This window comes from Choloepus didactylus, chromosome 2, assembly GCF_015220235.1.
Source record: "Choloepus didactylus isolate mChoDid1 chromosome 2, mChoDid1.pri, whole genome shotgun sequence".
NCBI classification, from domain to species: domain Eukaryota; kingdom Metazoa; phylum Chordata; class Mammalia; order Pilosa; family Megalonychidae; genus Choloepus; species Choloepus didactylus.
Window position 1 is genome coordinate 77,535,914 of NC_051308.1, and position 18,446 is coordinate 77,554,359.

General features: G+C 37.4%; 1 protein-coding gene across 9 annotated transcripts in view; it reads right to left on the bottom strand.

Annotated features, from left to right (window-relative positions):
• Positions 1-8,249: 8,249 nt before the first annotated feature.
• The window catches only part of SWT1 (SWT1 RNA endoribonuclease homolog), a 164,695-nt gene continuing 154,498 nt past the window's right edge, over positions 8,250-18,446 (bottom strand). For all 9 annotated transcript variants that reach the window (XM_037825162.1, XM_037825168.1, XM_037825165.1 and 6 more), the window contains one exon: positions 8,250-8,920. In XM_037825162.1, the coding sequence (XP_037681090.1) occupies positions 8,791-8,920 (130 nt within the window). In that variant the 3' untranslated portion in view covers positions 8,250-8,790. The remainder of the gene's footprint in view (positions 8,921-18,446) is intronic.

The following is an 18,446-nucleotide window of genomic DNA, read 5'->3' on the forward strand; positions in this document are numbered from 1 at the left end:
ATATAGTTAAAGATCACAAAAATGAGTGTGTGAGCTCAAATACAGCAGATGTCCTGGAAGGCAAACTAAAAAATTTTGAGGTGAATCACATCCAATTTACAAATAAAACTAGACAGAATTTAAATAGGATTCCTGTTACTTGGATCAGAAATTGTTCACTCAGCTTGGCCAATCACCAACAGTCACAGAGTAAAGAATAAAATCCATAACTACAGAGAGATGGATGTTCTAAAATGTGGGTATATATAAAAGCCCTCTTTGAGGTCCTTCCTATCGTGTGGCTCCAGAAGAATCTATTCCAGGAAGTTCTAAAAGATATGCATTGTTTTTACCTTACTAAGTGGCTTTTCACCCAACAGAACCCCCACGAACTTAGAGTTATCAAGTCAAACTATTGTAGGCAAAAGCAGAACATGTCTATGTTTTAGTGGGTAAGACTGCAGGTCAATTTGTCAAAAATATTTACCAACCACAACTATGAGTCAGGACCCTAAAGAGAAAGCATGCAGTTCCTGTTCTCATGGAGTTTGGTTATATGCACTGGAGTTGATTTTATTGGCAAAATAGCCCCAAAGCCACCAACTGAGGAGGACTGGTCTGTCAATCCAATCCCTAAATAAAAAAAAGGGACATGGGTGACATCACTTCTTGTGAGAGAGTGGAAGATGTATTCCATTATTCAGTAGAGAGGCATATTCCCTCAAGGGGGAAGAAGTGAATTCATCTGACCCATTAGGGTGCTGAAAAGGGCTCCAATCATATTGAGTGACCTGGGGGAAATGCCAGAAGTAAGCAATATGAATAATATGTCCTAAGCTCTGAAGATTAAATAAGATACTATGTAAACACTCCTGAATCAACTCTGAAAGGACCTCTGTTCTCCATGATCAAAAGATCAAGGAAACAGCTTGAGATTTGTCTTTGTGTGGTGTGGCAAGCAAAGACCCACAATGTGAAAGTCAAACGAACCCATCTGTGAAGTTCTAATCCGTGCAGTCCCAACTGCCCACTGCAGGTACTAACAAAAGGACTCAGTGGGGTACAAAGAGCCCAGTTCTTTAGCCAGCTTTTCCTTGACCCTAAATGCTGAAAGAGCTGGGGGTCCTCCTAACCAGAGGACCCTCCAACCAGGGAGGGAAGTAGAATATCTTTAGCAATTTGGAAAAGGCAAGTGCAAAATGGTGCCAAGTACCTAGCTACAGAGCACTGCTGGGATAATCCTTATGGGTGCCTCTCATAAGGCAGATAGCCAGCTGCTCACTAGCACAAGGCCAAGGGTATCTGTATAGTCCCTCCTCATGTGATTTCCTACCAGCTCCTTCTGGTTCATGGCTTGTTTATGATGGCTTCTCTCCCAAATTTAATAGCTATACATATTGAAGAATGGAGATTCTAAAACCTGAAGTTCCTCATCTAAGAATCTGATAAATCTTCCATCACATTAGATGATGTATGTTCTGCAATGTGGGGCTTATGATCCTCAGACAAACTGAGTTCCTCTCTTCCAGAGGAGAGAGCCAGAGAAGAAAGAGTGAGAGGTAGGCTGAAAAGGAACCCTTACCTCCTGCTTTGGACTACTATGAAAACAAGTATAAAATTAATAAATTTAAGGTCAGAAAATAAGGAAACAAAGAAGCTTATAAAAAGATTAAAATTCTGAAACAGAGAAAGCAAAATACAGAATTAAAATTTTAAGTTTAAAAAAGAAAGCATTAGGGACATGTGGAGAGGTGACATCATCAACATGGGGATGTAAACAGCACCTGAAAACTTCTCTCCAGAGATTCAAGAAAAAAAAAAAAAAGGACAATTCTGAATTGTTGAAACTCTGGAGCAGGATACAGACTGGAGAAGGACCCTGCAAATGCATAATTGAAGAAAGAGAAGAAACATCAGGTAGGAATCTTCTGTCCCAGACCAGTCAGTCATCTCCCCTCCCCTTCATGCAGTCTCAGAGAGTGAAAGGCACAGAATCATCAGATGTGACCTCTCCCACCAGGGGCACAGACTACAAAATCTCTCACAACAATGAGACATTCCCCCACCATTTGAAGACCCGGGGGACAGAGGAGGTCATTTCAAGGCTCAGGTCAGTGAGGGACAAAAAGACGGAGAAAACATGAACAGAGACTAGTTTCCAGCACTGGGTCTGAAAGCCTTTCCCCCACCCTTGAGGGAGGAAGCAGCCAGTGGTTGTTTTCTTGCCTGTGGGATGGCCGGAGTACTGGGTCAGCTGAGGGGGTCATATGCCACAAGTAGAGCTCCACATTGAGCCAGATTTTGGCCTGTGAATTGAAGGCATAGGGATGCTGCAGTTTCAGCTCACCTGTGAAGATGCAGCCTGTGCTCAGAAGCAAAGCAGCTTCTGAGGTCAATTAAGTTACTGAACAGCTCCATCTGCTATACAGTCCAGAAGGTGCAAGGGAATTAAAACACTTAAAAATATACTCTAGACCCTTTCTTACAACCACAGGAGCTGGTCTACATGCACTGCACAGAAACCCAGCCCTGTTTTGGGTGAGAAATACAGATGACCCAACTGCTAAAGCAGGGCTCTAAAACAAACCCATGTTTTGTGGGCTGGCAAAAAACAGAGCACCACTGGAAGCCAGCAGATTTGTTTATGCACACACAGGTAACATGCTGGGGTGCCCAGTGCCTACCTCCCATCCCTAAATTTTTTGGGGGGTAGACTGGGGGGCAGAGCTGATCTGACAACTGGCCAGTGAGAGTAACAAATAACAGATAGAGATCAAAGACAAGAAGCAACAAAGCCCTAGGCAAAAGAGAGAAAACAACCTCCAGAATAAACTGATCAAGAAAATCAGATGCCTAGAGAGCAAAAAATCCTGAGTGGACCAGTTTGTATATACTATGTCCCCCAGAAAAAGCCATGTTCTTTGATGCAGTCATGTGGGGGTAGACATATTAGCCAGGATTCTGTTGAAACATTTGGATTAGGTTGTTTCCATAGAAATGTGCCCCACCCAAATGTGGGTGATAACTCTGATTGGGTAATTTCCATGGAGGTGTGGCCCCACCCATTCAGCATGGGCCTTGATTAGTTTGCTGGAGCACTATATAAACTCTGAAATAAGCAGCAGGCTTGCTACAGCCAAGAGGGACACTTTGAAGAATGCACAGAAGCTGAGAGAGTAGCTGCAGATGAGAGACAGTTTAAAGATGGCCGTTAAAAGCAGACTTCTGCTCTGAAGAAGCTAAGAGAGGACAAATGCCCCAAGAGCAACTGAGGGTGACATTTTTGAGGAACTGCAGCCTAGAGAGGAATGTCCTGGGAGAAAGCCATTTTGAAACCAGAACTTTGGAGCAAATGCCAGCCACATGCCTTCCCAGCTAACAGAGCTTTTCTGGACACCACTGGCCATCCGCCAGTGAAGGTACCCGATTGCTGATGTGTTGCCTTGGACATTTTATGGCCTTAAGACTGTAACTGTGTAACCAAATAAATCTCCTTTTATAAAAGCCAATCCATCTCTGGTGTTTTGCATTCTGGCAGCATTAGCAAACTAGAACAATGAGTCACACCTGGAAACACAAAAATATGGCCCAGTCACAGGAACAAATTTGTACCTCAGCTGAGATTCAGGAGTTGAAAGAGCTGATTATTAATCAAACAAACCTCCTAAATCAATTCAAAAATCCAATCAGTAAGTTGAGGGAAGATATGAAAAAAGAGATGAAGGATATGAAAGACGAGATTGGGCAAACATAGGAAAAATTCAGAAGTCTGAAAAACAAATGGCAGATCTTATGGGAATGAAAGGCACAATAAAAGAGATGAAAAACACAATGGAGACATACAACAGCAGATTTGAAGAGGCAGAAGAAAAGATTAATGAGCTAGAGGACTGAACATCTGAAATCCTACACACAAAGGAACAGATAGGGAAAAGAATGGAAAAATATGAGCAGGGTCTCAGGGAACTGAATGACAACATAAAGCACATGAATATACATGTCATGGTGTCCCAGCAGGAGAAGAGAAGGGAAAAGGGGCAAAAAGAATAACAGAGGAAATAATCACTGAAAATTTCCCAACTCTTATGAAAGACATAAAATTACAGGTCAAGAAGCACAGTGTACCACAAACAGAATTGATCCAAATAGATCTACTCCAAGACACTTACTAATCAGATTGTCAAATGTTAAAGACAGAGAGAATTCTGAAAGCAGCAAGAGAAAAGCAATTAATCACATACAAGGAAAGCTCAATAAGACTAAGCGTGGATCTCTCAGCAAAACCATGGACGTGAGAAGACAGTGATATGATATATTCAAGATACTGAAAGAGAAAAACTGCCAACCAGGAATCCTATATCCAGCAAAACTGTCCTTCAAAAATGAGGGAGAGTTTAAAATATTTACAAATAGACACTGAGAGAGTTTGTGAACAGGAAAACACCTCTACAAGAAATACTAAAGGGAGTGCTACAGACAGATAGGAAAAGACAGGAGAGAGAGGTTTGGAGAGAAGTGTAGAAATGAAGATTAGCAGTAAGGGCAAATAAAAGGGTACACAGGTGTTCAGAACATAGAAAGAGGGTAGAGATCGGGCATTTGATGATGGAGTATAGAATGTTCAACAGGATTTACTGTATAGATCCAGAAATGGAAAGCACAATACTGTGTGATGGTGGCACAATATTCTAAGTACATTGAACAAAGATGACTGTGAGTATGGTTGAAAGAGGAAGGTTGGGGACATGTATGACACCAGAAGGCAAGATAGAAGATAAAGATTGGGACTGTATAACTTAAACCTAGAGTGGCCAATGATCGTGCTTAAGTGTACAAATATAAGAATGTTTTTACCTGAAGTAGAACAAATGAATGTCAACTTCGCAAGGTGTTGAAAATGGGATAGTATTGGGGAAAAATACAGTCAATGAAAACTAGAGTCTATGGTTAATGGTAACATGGTAATCTGCTTCTATTAATTTTAACAAAGGCAATATACCAAAACTAAATGTCTACAAGAGAGGGATATAAGGGAGGGGTGTGGGATTCTTGTTGGTGGTAGTGTTGTCTGAACTGTTTATTAAATTTTATTATTTTTTCTTTTTTTTCTTTTTTTCCTTTTCTGCTCTTCCTCTTTCTTTGGGGAAGAAATGGAAATGTCCTCATATAGATTGTGGTGGTGAATGCATAACTATGTGATTATGCCAGAAACCATTGATTGTTTACTTAAGAGGGAATATATGGTGTGTGAATAAAACTGTTTAAAAAATAAACGGAGGGATACAAGTTCTGGAGAAAATGTGGAGAGAGGGAGATAACTATTCACTCTTGGTGGGGAAGTAGAATGGTGTAGCCCATCTGGAGGGCAGTGTGGAGGTTCCACAGGAAGCTAAGCATGGGGTTGCCATACGGTCCTGCAACCCCGTTATTGGGTATAAACTTGGAAGAACTGAGAGAAGGGACGTGAATTGACATTTGCACACTGGTTTATGGCAGCATTATTCAAGATTTGCAATGAATGGAGGTGGCCTAAGGGTATATCGACTGATGAATGGAATAGTGAACTGCGATGTATACATACAATGGAATACAGAGTGGCTACAAGAAGGAATGAAGTTGTGAGGTATGCAACCAGGTGAACGGACCCTGAGGAAAGTATGTTGTGTGAAATAAACCAGAAATGAAAAGACAAACATTATAACGCCTCAATAATATGGACTAACTATAATGTGCAAACTCAGAATTGTATCTGAGAGCATAGGTTATCAGGGGAAGGCTTATGGTAAAGGTTCCTAGATTGTAAGCTCTTATAGCAGTTGCATCTATTCCTGAGTTGTAACAGTTATTTCTAAACTCTGAAATTCTGAGCTCTTTGTGTGTAACTTGGTCGGTCCCTGGAACTTCTGGCATGTGTGTGACATCTGAGTCTCAGAGCCAGAGTTCGGCAGCTATGAATGTCAGCATTACTGCATACAGCCAATGTTGAAGATGCTGAAAAAGAGATCAGACTGCAATTTAAGATATGAATGACATGGACTTGGTTAGGACTAAAGTAAACCAGACTAAAGGGAAAAGGATGATATTGACAGTGCTTTAAAACTTCAACCTCTGTGTGAGACCAAAGGAAGAGATATTTATTCAGTGCAAAATCTATTTTCTGTAGCACACTACACAATTTACTTGTATGGTCAGTTTGTCCAAACACCATAATTACATGGAACTTGAATAGGAAGCGAAATCTGGTTGGTTTGTAAAGGTTAGTGTGAAGCCCCGATACATCCTAGAGTAATTTTGGCAGAGAATAAAAATTTATTGACAAAGCCCCCTTGAGCGACTGGGGAAAAATGTGGAAATAATAAACCTCCCTACCTGAGGAATTCCTGATAGTCTCACAAGCATTGGGGGCTACCAATTTAGAAGGCTGAACCCTTGACCATGGGTCTTGCCCTTATGAGGCTTGTTACTGCAAAAGAGAGGCTAAGCCTACTTATAATTTTGCCTGTCACCCCCAGAGAATGTCTTTTTGCTCAGATGTGGCCTCTCTCTTTAAGCCAACTCTGTAGGTACACTCACTGCCCGCCCCACTACGTGGGACATGACTCCCCGGGGTGTAAATCTCCCTGGCAGCATGGGACATGATTCCCAGGGATGAGCCAGGTCCCAGCCTTGTGGGATTGAGAAAGCCTTCTTGAGCAAAAAGGGGAAGAGAAATGAAACAAAGTTTCAGTGCATGAGAGATTTCAAATGGAGTTGAGAGGTCATTCTGGAGGTTATTCTTACGCTGTATATAGACATCCATTTGTAGTTTTTAGTGTATTGGAATAGCTAGAAGGAAATACCTGAAATTGTTGAACTACAACCCAGTAACCTTGATTCTTGAAGACGACTGTATAACCATATAGCTTACATGGTGTGCCCATGTGATTGTGAAAATCTTGTGGCTCACACTCCCTATATCCAGTGTTTGGACAGTTGAATAGAAAAATGGGGACAAAAATTAAATGAATAATGGGGGGAGTGGGGGGTATATTTGGGGTGTTCTTTTTTACTTTAATTTTTATTCTTATTTTTATTTTGGGGGGAGTAATGAAAAAGTTCAAACATTGTGGTGATGAATGTGCAACTATATGATGATATTGTGATGATTGTATGGTATGTGAATATATCTCAAAAAAATTAAAACAAAAAAAAAGAAAGCATTAGAGAGAGAAAAAAACTGACATTTCAAATAAAAGGAACAAAAGCTAAAACAAAGTTTTTAATAATTTTTAAATCAAAATACAGAATAAAACAAGAAAAAGAAAACGTATCCACATCCCAAAATAAAAAATATTTTAAATAGAAGTTGAAAGAAAATTACATAAATTAATACACAAATTAAAAGACATATATAGAGTAAGATAAAATTAAAACCCACATGCATAAAGGTGAAATATGTGAAAGTACGTATGTGGCAGGAATGGAAAGAAATTTCATAAAAAATAAAACCTGTATTTAAAAGTATGAGGGGGGAGGGGAGAAATGAGGGACATAACAAAGCAGAACAAAACAAAACAAAAATCCAGCCATAACAATAACTGGGAGCAAGTAGGGATAAGGGTTCAAAAAAAAAGTTGTTTTGCTGGTGGGAAGGGATGCTATTTTGGCTCCTCAGGGAAGAAAAGGAAAGAGGCAGAGAATAGAGCAGAGATGCTCTCTCCAAGTTTCTCCCTTCACCCAGAGGCTCGTATCCTGTATCCCTGATGGCACTTGGAGCCCTATCCATGAAGTCTGAGGTGCATTTCACTAATTTGGCAAACATAAAAGATTAGCAGGTCCTGCACAGACCATTAGTCGACATCCTGAGTAAGTTCTTTATTGGAGGGAGTCATTTTTATAATCATACTTTGTACATTTCAGAAACAATTTAGAAGTAAAAATAAAAAGTAAGATCTTACTAAAAATAGTAAGTTATTTACTTCTTTTTTAAAAAATAAGTCAACATTTATAATAAAATACCAAACTGGATTTGATCTAATGTATTAATAAAAGCATAATATATTCTTGAAAACAAGGTTTTTTAATGCACTGTATAACTAAATAAGAAATGCGCCAATAAACACTTGGTTTTAGCCAGGTGCAAAATATCATGTACTACCACCTAATCCCATAAATTCATGCTACTTCACATTTTAAGGGGAAACTCTACATAGGTATCTATCTGCTCTTCCCCATTAGAAATTACTGAAAATGACTAGACCAGAGAAGAAGAGAGCATAGAAAGTTGGAGCTGAAGTCAGAGTTGGAGTTTTATTACCTTGAAAGAGTGGGGAAAGGGCTGGGGCAAATGGGGAGTGTTATTTTTACCAGGTCTACATGGAAGACAATTTGATCATGAAAACAGTCCAGGGTAAGATTTCATTTGTGGATATGGTGAGCATGGTCATGTACTAATTCTTTCTTGGGGTTTAGAAGTATCTCTGGTCATATGTCCATATTTAGGGGTGAAAGAGATGCTAATGCTGTGTCCTGGACCTTCCTCAGATGCCACAGTAGATGACTGAAGAGATGATTCTCCTTTCCTTTCATATACTGGCTCAGTATCAGTAGAGGTAGGGAGGTAACATTAACTCCAGAAGCAATCTTATAATGGATGCATTAAGCTTTTTTTAAAAGCCTCAATGAGACTGGAAGTAATAGGCTATCACATTTCTATACTTATAAGGCATTTCTTACAATTCTCTAGCATTTGGCTCAAAAAAGTGACCGGGCTGAAGGTACTCCGTTATTCTTGAAGACAAAGTCAATTCCTTTTAAGTTACAAATCAGCACTTAGGTCCTATAGTTGAGCATATCTTCACACCAGCCCCTGTTTTTGGCTTCCATATAGACAGATGCATTGCACTGCTGCATGGTATATTCCATCTCAACCAGTTGGCGGCATCCAATGGTTAACTTTTCCCTAGGGGAGAAAGAAATGTTAAATCATTCCAAGAGAGATGGTCAGATAAATTAAAAGAAAAAAAAAATTTAAACAACAGGATAACACTGGAATTTGAAATACACTCTGCTATTTGAGAAACAAAATATCAACAAGCAGGTTTTCTTAGCATAGACAAAACAACAGAAGGTAAGCATTTTTTGCACAGACCCTTGGACAGCCAACATAGAGAAGATCGTGGTACACTTCTGAGAATTTAGGAGTAAGGGTTCCCATGGCAGATCTGTTGCTGATCCCAAAGTTGTATGCTTATAAATAGACCTTTGCTATCAAACTCCAACCTAGTAGCCTTGACTCTGGAAGAAGATTGGGTAACAATGTAGTTTACAAGGGGTGACAGTGTGATTATGAAAACCTTGTGGATTGCACTCCCTTTATCCAGTGTATGGATGGAAAAGTAGAAAAATGGGGACAAAAACTAAATGAAAAATACAGTGGGATGGGGGGGTTGATTTGGGTGTTCTTTTTTACTTTTATTTTTTATTCTTATTCTAATTCTTCCTTGTGTAAGGAAAATGTTCAAAAATAGATTGGGGTGATGAATGCATGACTATATGATGGTACTGTGAACAGTTGATTGTACATAATGAATGACTGTACGGTATGTGAATATAACTCAATAAAACTGAATTTAATTTAAAAAAATAGACCTTTGTATGATGGACCAGGTTAAACAATCTAGTTCTTCTCTACCCTGTAAAGGACCTCTCCCAGTAGGAGATGGGCTGATGTTCTAATCCAATACGTAAGTAACACTGTTGATTTTTGTCTTATTTGGTTTGGGAGTTAACGCATAGGTGGTCTGGAGTATACTAAGGGGATGTACCTCCTGACAGAAACACACTTGAGAGAGGACAGGAAGTTGACAGAGCTTCAGCTCCTTAAAAAGGATTGCTGGTATACATTACCTAGCCATACACAATGGAAAGTAAGTTGATAACTCTCAACCAGGTTTGCGGAAGCTGGGAGCAATTACTAATAATATATATCATGCCTACTTGACAATTTTACCTAAGGCAAAACCCAGCCAGGCCCTCAATAGCTCACATGGGATCTACAAACTGTGCATCTGTAGGTCACTGGTTAGTACACCAATCCATTAAACCTGGTGTATAGAGTTCAAATCTCATAGGTATCTAAACTTACTAGGAAATCGTCTGTTTATGTTCAAAGGAATACCTAGCATATAGTACAGTATCTGGTACACACGTGTTCAACAAATGGGAGTTATTTTCATTATCACAATTATACTGTTATTAATGCCTTGGCTTCGAGCCTTCTCCATGGTGTTGGGGAGGACAACTAGCTACTTATCTTACTGCCCCTCACATGGTGGAACCCTTGATGTATGATAAAAAAAAGGAAAAAGAAGGCAATGAGAACTCAGGGCATAGGACAAGAGATAGCAGTGACAGCAGAAAGTAAATACACCATATTTCAAGCAACCTCATTCACTGAAGACGTGTGGTTTCTCTGAGGCTGACTGAAACCCAATTTTTGGTTTTACATTACTCTAGCTCTGTTTCCTCTATTTATGGTGCTTGACTCTAGTGTCACGTTGCTGCCAATATTTCACAACTATTCAGAAAATGATTTTTGGAAAACTCTTCTAGGAGATTCAAAGTGGCAGAGATACAAATGTTTCTTGTAAACTTAAAAAAAAACAACAACAAAAAGGGCAGGTTTCTATTCTTATTGTTGGTCATTTGTTCCATATGTGGAAAAAACTCAGTAACCAGACTTTAGAATCTTTCTGTATCTTTTCTTTTCCTTTTTATCCCCTAAAGTTAAGAGGTTAGCACTATCTCCTGTTTCTCATACAGTGGAGTTTGGTTACTTCATGTGAATCAGTATTCTGACAACGAATTACCTACCACTTACTGATTTTGTTTCCTGCAGCAAGTTCTGTCATTGCTGAATGAGAAAAGAATTGTGTTTTTTCATCCCGTTTGTTCGGTCTGTACTTTTTATTAAACCATAGCAGCAAGAATTCTTGAGTTCCCTTTCCCTTCTGGTTATATACAGAATAACAAGCTATTAAATTGGAGGCGGGGGGGAGGGTAACTTAACACCTCTGCCCGTCACTCTGCAGCATCTGAGTGAGCCATCTCACCTTGGCTTTCACCTCTTGGTGATGGGACACTTACAATTGTGAGAGGCCACCTATTGCATTTTTGGTTATCTCTTAATTGCTAAAAAGTTCTTCATTTACACCGAGCCTACAACCACCACCTATCTGACCCGAGTCTGCCTAGATTAACATAAAACAAAAAGTCTCTATCCCTATTTCCCCTCTGAGAGTACAAATGTTATGTCTCTTACTGTGTTCTGATTTCTTTTTTCCAAGTTAAATGACCCTAATACCTAATTCTTTCTGTATAATGCTCAAGACTGGAGGTTGTTTCTAGTTCTGTAATTCTATGTTGCTGGTGAGATTTCTGCAACAACAAAAACAGCAATGCTTTCCCTCAAAATGAATATTTACACACTGTTAAAATAGTGTTATCTCACGTTAAAATAACATAAATCCAACTACCTAGCAAATCAACTAATCTGTTAGGAAGCCAGATGATATAATATTATCAATATAGGAAGGCACCAACTGTCCTCAACATAAATAATAAGATAAATGTAGTGATAGTTGTCTGGAATACTGCAAAAATAAATCCCTTGTGTGACAGGTGTGCAAAGATACCATGTAAATTCTTGCTTATGTTTTATGTCTGCCTGGATACACAAAGGATAGAGTTGGATAAACACAAATTTGTTCATATTTTTTAACATTTTCTTCTTTAAGTTAGAGTTTTTTGTTAATTCCAAGACACTCTTTTTCTAGTTTCATCTGAGCTGACAGACTCACATTCTTTCATACATGTTTATTTAGTTTCCTTGTCTTTGTCTCTTCTCTCCTCCCCATATATAGTATATTAAGTAGTAGGTGTATCAGTCTGCAGCACATAGAGGAACTCTATTAAAGGTGCTCATACATTAATTAAAGAAGACTTTGCAAAAAGTATCCTTTAAGAGCCAGCTGGTAATGCAAAGGGAAAGAAGGGGGCGTTATCAGGGTCACTGTGATTCCTATAGCTGTGATGGAGTAAACTAAGAAAATTCTCAAGCCCAATTTTATATAAACCTAGAATAAGAAGGACCCTAATTTGTTTACTTCATTCCTCTGCTGTCTGGTAGAAGTAAACTGAAACCATCTTTCTATTTTTGAAAAATTTGGAGAGCACTGAACAGTCAAAATATCTGAGTTTTATAATCACAACTCTCTTACTAAATTTCAATCTTGGGAAATTATCATCTATAGGTTTGTTTCTGTATCTATAAAATAAAGAACTTGAACTTTCTAGAAAACCTTTTTATTGGAACTTCTAATTTAAATTTCTATGTTTCTTGAAAATAACCCAACCTAGTGTTAATAATTCCAACATTGTAACTTCCTACATGTGGCCTTCAAGGTTTAGGGAAAAATACCTGTATTATTTGAGTATATAGTTCAAAGATATGGATTTGTTTTAATGTGCTAATGAAGGTGTCAGGGATTGATTTAGGTGATGAATGTACAACTATGTAATGGTACTGTGAACAATTGAATGCACGATTTATTTTGTATGACTGCGTGGTTTGTGAATATATCACAATAAAATGAAGATAAAAAAAAAAAAAGAAACAATAAATACGAATTTTCCTTGTATGGCAGGAGTGAAACTAGCATTAAATCAGTATCTAGAAAAAGATGGCAGGTAAGGCTGACATGAAAGCTAAATAAAACACAAACACGACAAAAGTTGCAAGTACCAGAATATTAAACACAATCAAGTTACTAAAAATGGTTCTTGAATTTACCTAGATTCTTCTAGATCAACTCAATTTAAAATACATTTGAAACCATATTCTAAATTAGGTCTGCTTATATATTATTTGACTAATAGCTATGTAAAATTGGATTAGTAAATGTAGGAAATTCTTTCCCACAAACAAAAAGAAGACATACTTGGCTATAGCAAAGGAAACCAGAAAATTGGAACAATCCATGTTAATCCATATGAAAATGAAGTTGCTTCAATATCCTTCTAACTCTTAGAACAACTCTAGCCAATAAAGTTGAATACAATACAAAGTGACCAGACAAATGTTTTCCAGCCCTCCTTGCTTCTCTAAATTGTCCTATTATGGGTGTTAAACTTGCTTTGACCAAATCACAGATGACAGGTCAAAATAAATGGGAATCTGATCAACTCAAAAAATATTTCGACCCGGTTATTTGATTCATTTCCAGGGCTAATTTTGTCAAAATGGTATAGTAGTGTATTTAAGTGAACTAATTTTTAAAATTGCTGCAGTTTTTCAAAAATCCTTTCCAGGTACAAGAAGAATGCTTACTATGGATATTTGTTTTACCTGCTCTGTTAACTTTTCTGTACATTTTCAGTGCATATTTCAAATGAAAGAAAATGGAAAACAATGCAATGGTAATATAAAAAAAGTATATAATAGTTAATATCACACACAATTCTGAAATACTAAAAGCTTTTCCCCTAAGGTCAGGAAGAAAACAAGGATGTCTGCATTTATCACTCTATTCAACACTGTACTACAAGTTCTAGCCAGAGCAATTCGTCAAGAAAAAGAAACAAAAGGCATCCAAATTAGAAAGGAAGAATTAAAATTATATCTATTTACAGATTGCATGATCCTAAACATAAGAAAATCCTAAAGAATCCATTAAAAAATTAGATCTAATAAAGTAATTCAGCAGAGTTGCAGGATACAAGGTCAACATGCAAAAATCAGTTGTATTTCTATATACTAATAATGAACAATCTAAAAATGAAATTTAAAAAAATTCCATTTTTATTAGCATCAAAAATAATAAAATATTGAGAAATAAATTTAACCAAGCCTTGAACATTGAAAACAACAAAACATTGCTGAAAAAAATGTGTTTAAAGACTGGAAGCTTTAATATTGTTAAAATGGCAATACTTTCCAAAGTGATCTGCAGAGTTAATGCAATCCATATAAAAATTCCAACAACCCTTTTTGCAGAAATGGAAAAACTGATCCTGAAATTCATTTGATATTGCAGTGGACCCCAAATAACCAAAAAGAAAAATAAAGTTGGAAGACTCACAATTCTCAATAATGAAACTTACTACACAAAGCTACCATAATCAAAACAGTACGGCACTGGTATAAGGACAGACATATTGACCAACAGAATAGAATTGGGAGCTCAGAAATAAACCCATACGTCTATGATGAACTAATTTTCAACATGGGTGGCAAGACCACTGCATGGGGAAAGAACAGTCTCCTCAACAAATGGGGCTGGTACAAAAGGATATCCAGTTGCAAAAGAATGAAAGTGGACCCCTACCTCACACCATATATAAAAAGTAACTCAAAATAGATCAAATATCTAAATTTTGAAGATAAAACTATGAAACCCTTAGAAGAAAAGAGTGGGATAAATCTTCTTGACCTTAAGTTTGGCAATGGAGTTTTAGACATGACACCAAAACTAGAAGCAACAAAAGAAAAAACAGAATGAACTCCTTCAAAATTTAAAACTTTTAGACAATAAAAAATAATCAAAAAAGACAACCTCTGGATGGGGAGAATAGAGACACAAATCATATACTGGTAGGGACTTAATATCCAGAATATATACAGGACTTCTACAACTTAACAAGAAAAAGACAAACAACTCAATTAAAAAACGGACAAAGAATAGGCATTTCTCCAAAGAAGATATTACAGATGGCCAAAAAGCAAATGAAAAGATGCTAAACATCATTAGTGATTAGCGAAATGTAAATCAAAACCACAATGAGATACCACTTCATATCACTAAGATGGCTACAATTTTTTATAAAAGGAAAATAAGCATTGGAGAGGATGTGGAAAACTTGGGACCCCTATTCATTTCTGGTGGGATTGTTAATGGTTTGGCAATTTTTCAAAAAGTTAAACATAGAATAACCAGATGACCCAGTAATTCCACTCTAAGGTATATATGCAAAGGAACTGAAAAAAGGTTTTCAAACAATACTTGTACACAAATGTTCTCAGCAACATGATTCATGATAGCCAAAGAATGTAAATAACTAAGTGTCCATTAATTAATGAATGGATGAACAAACTGTAGTGTATTTACACAATGGAATATCGTTCAGTCCTAAGGAGGAGTAAAGTACTGATACAATATAATGTGGATGAACCTCAAAAACATTATGCCAAGTGAAAGAAGCTAAACATAAAAGGCCACATATTTTATGATTTTACTTATATGCAATATCCTCAAAACAGCTAAATCCATAGAGAAAGAAAGCAGATTACTGGTTGCTAGGAACTGCGAGAAATAAGAACTGACTGCTTAATGGGTACTGGGTTTCCTTTTGGGGGTTGAAAATGTCTCGGAACTAGACAGAAGTGATACTTGAATAACATAGTAAATGTACTAAATGCTGCTGAATTGTACACTTTAAATAGTTAAAACGGTTAATTTTATGATATATGAATTTTACCTCAACCAAGAATAAAATAACATTACATGTATTTACTTTGTAATATTTGATTCCCCAAAATGATGAGGCCAAATTAGGTGCAGAATTTACTAAACCTATAGACACATGAAATTGTGTAATTCTTTTCTAATTAAAGCAGAAACATCAAAGGTCTAAATTTGGTATTTATATTATTTTTTTCTCTACGGCTTTTTTCTTGTCTAAGGTTTCTTGGACAGACGAGGCTATTAATTTTGTGCACTGTTTCTCAAACTCTATGGTGCCCGAGAGGGGTGGTTAAAATGCAGATTGCTGAGCACCATCCCAGGAGTTTCTGATTCAGTAGGTCTGGGGTGGGGCTTTAGAATTTGCATTTCTTACAACTGCTCAGGTGATGCTGATACTGCTGGTCCAGGAACCATACTTAAAGAACCACAGCTCTAATGCAATCTGAAGATACTACCAGGGAGCTGATCCCTGGAGTCAGAAAGTAGCAATTCCTGAAAGCACTTGCTACAAGGAAAAGAAAGGAAGTTCTGATATACATGCTGTCTTAGGCAGTACATTATTTGGATATGCCAGCTACTTTCTGAAGCTGGTGTCACAAACTAGTTTGTATTTCATATAGAAAAAAATGACCCTAGGCTTGCCTTGCAAACATGTTGCAACACAAAACACTTACATAGTGCAAACAAAGTGAATTAAAGACTGCTTCCAACTTATTTCTCATTTAGATAGAAGACAACACACAAGAGATTTGTTTGAAAATCTGTTTGGTAAACTTCTTAATTTATCATCCTGGATTTTCTGAGAAAACTCCTTATTTGATCAGAGTAAGCAGAGCTCATAAACCCCACTGACAAGAGCAGAACCTACTTCAAAGAGTATAAAGGCTAGAGAAGAAAACACCAGCTGAATAATAGATATAAACATCAAAGTTCTACTGTGTCTTATGGAATCTGACTTTTAATCAAAACTACTTTCAATCTGGAACCTTCATTCTTTGGTTTAATTGGAACCTATAAAATAGTTTTCTATTCTTGAGCTATTTAATTACCTCCCTATTGCAATAAATATGGCATGGCACATCAACTGTCTCCCCTTTACAATTTTTTTTTTTTTTTTTTTTTTTTAGGGTTAGACATTCTTTTATTTTATTTTATTTTTTTTATCATCATTTTATTGAGATATATTCACATACCACGCAGTCATACAAAACAAATTGTACTTTCGATTGTTTACAGTACCATTACATAGTTGTACATTCATCACCTAAATCAATCCCTGACACCTTCATTAGCACACACACAAAAATAACAAGAATAATAATTAGAGTGAAAAAGAGCAATTGAAGTAAAAAAGAACACTAGGTACCTTTGTCTGTTTGTTTGCTTCCCCTACTTTTCTACACATCCATCCATAAACTAGACAAAGTGGTGTTTGGTCCTTATGGCATTCCCAATCCCACTGTCACCCCTCATAAGCTACATTTTTATACAACTGTCTTCGAGATTCATGGGTTCTGGGTTGTAGTTTAATAGTTTCAGGTATCCACCACCAGCTACCCCAATTCTTTAGAACCTAAAAAAGGTTGTCTAAAGTGTGCGTAAGAGTGCCCACCCGAGTGATCTCTCGGCTCGTTTTGGAATCTCTCTGCCACTGAAGCTTATTTCATTTCCTTTCACATCCCCCTTTTGGTCAAGAAGATGTTCTCCATCCCACGATGCCGGGTCTACATTCCTCCCCGGGAGTCATATTCCACGTTGCCAGGGAGATTCACTTCCCTGGGTGTCTGATCCCACGTAGGGGAGAGGGCAGTGATTTCACCTTTCAAGTTGGCTTAGCCAGAGAGAGAGGGCCACATCTGAGCAACAAAGAGGCATTCAGGAGGAGACTCTTAGGCACAAATACAGGGAGGCCTAGCCTCTCCTTTGCAGCAACCGTCTTCCCAAGGGTAAAACTTATGGTAGAGGGCTCAACCCATCAAACCACCAGTCCCCTATGTCTGTGGTCATGTTAGCAACCATGGAGGTGGGGTAGGCGAATACCCCTGCATTCTCCACAGGCTACCCCCTTTACAATTTACGCTTAAAAAATAAACCAAAAACAAAAATTATCAAATTCAGACAATTTAAGTAATTGTTTGCTTTAACATTCCCAAAAGTAGCCATCTATTTGCAGGTTAAGTTGTTATTCCTGTTTGCACCTCTGAGTCACAGAGAAACTGTGCCGCCTGTCATCTATTGCATTTGGCTCTGTGTGTAGAAGGAAACCAAAAATACCTCTCTCTTTTCTGGCAGCTTATTTGCAGAAGAGCACACCAGAGGTTAATATGGGAGACACCAATCCCTCTGTAAAGCTTGCCCAATAATTCCAAGAGAAACAACAGGCTAACAAATTTAAATGCTATTAACCAAAACCCTGCTGAGCAGCAATCACCATGCTTCAACACATTAAAGGTATAAGATACAGTTATCTTCAAAATCATCCTTTTGGGTAGAAGAGGGAACTATTATTGAATGTCATAGTTCAAAATCTCTGGCACAGTTAAGAGGAAAGAAAATGAAGAGACAAAACAGGTGCAATTACCGTAACTATGTACGTAGAGCTGGTTCCCCATATCCCCTGAAATCCTCCTGATTATTCCAAATTCCCAATTTTCCCAATTATTCAAAAAGTAAACTGAAGTCCAAATATTTTTATTTATTTTTTTTTTTTCATGCTTTCACAAAGCACTTTTTTTTTTATTATTTTTTTTTTAATCATCATTTTATTGAGATATATTCACATACCACGCAGTCATACAAAACAAATTGTACTTTCGATTGTTTACAGTACCATTACATAGTTGTACATTCATCACCTAAATCAATCCCTGACACCTTCATTAGCACACACACAAAAATAACAAGAATAATAATTAGAGTGAAAAAGAGCAATTGAAGTAAAAAAGAACACTGGGTACCTTTGTC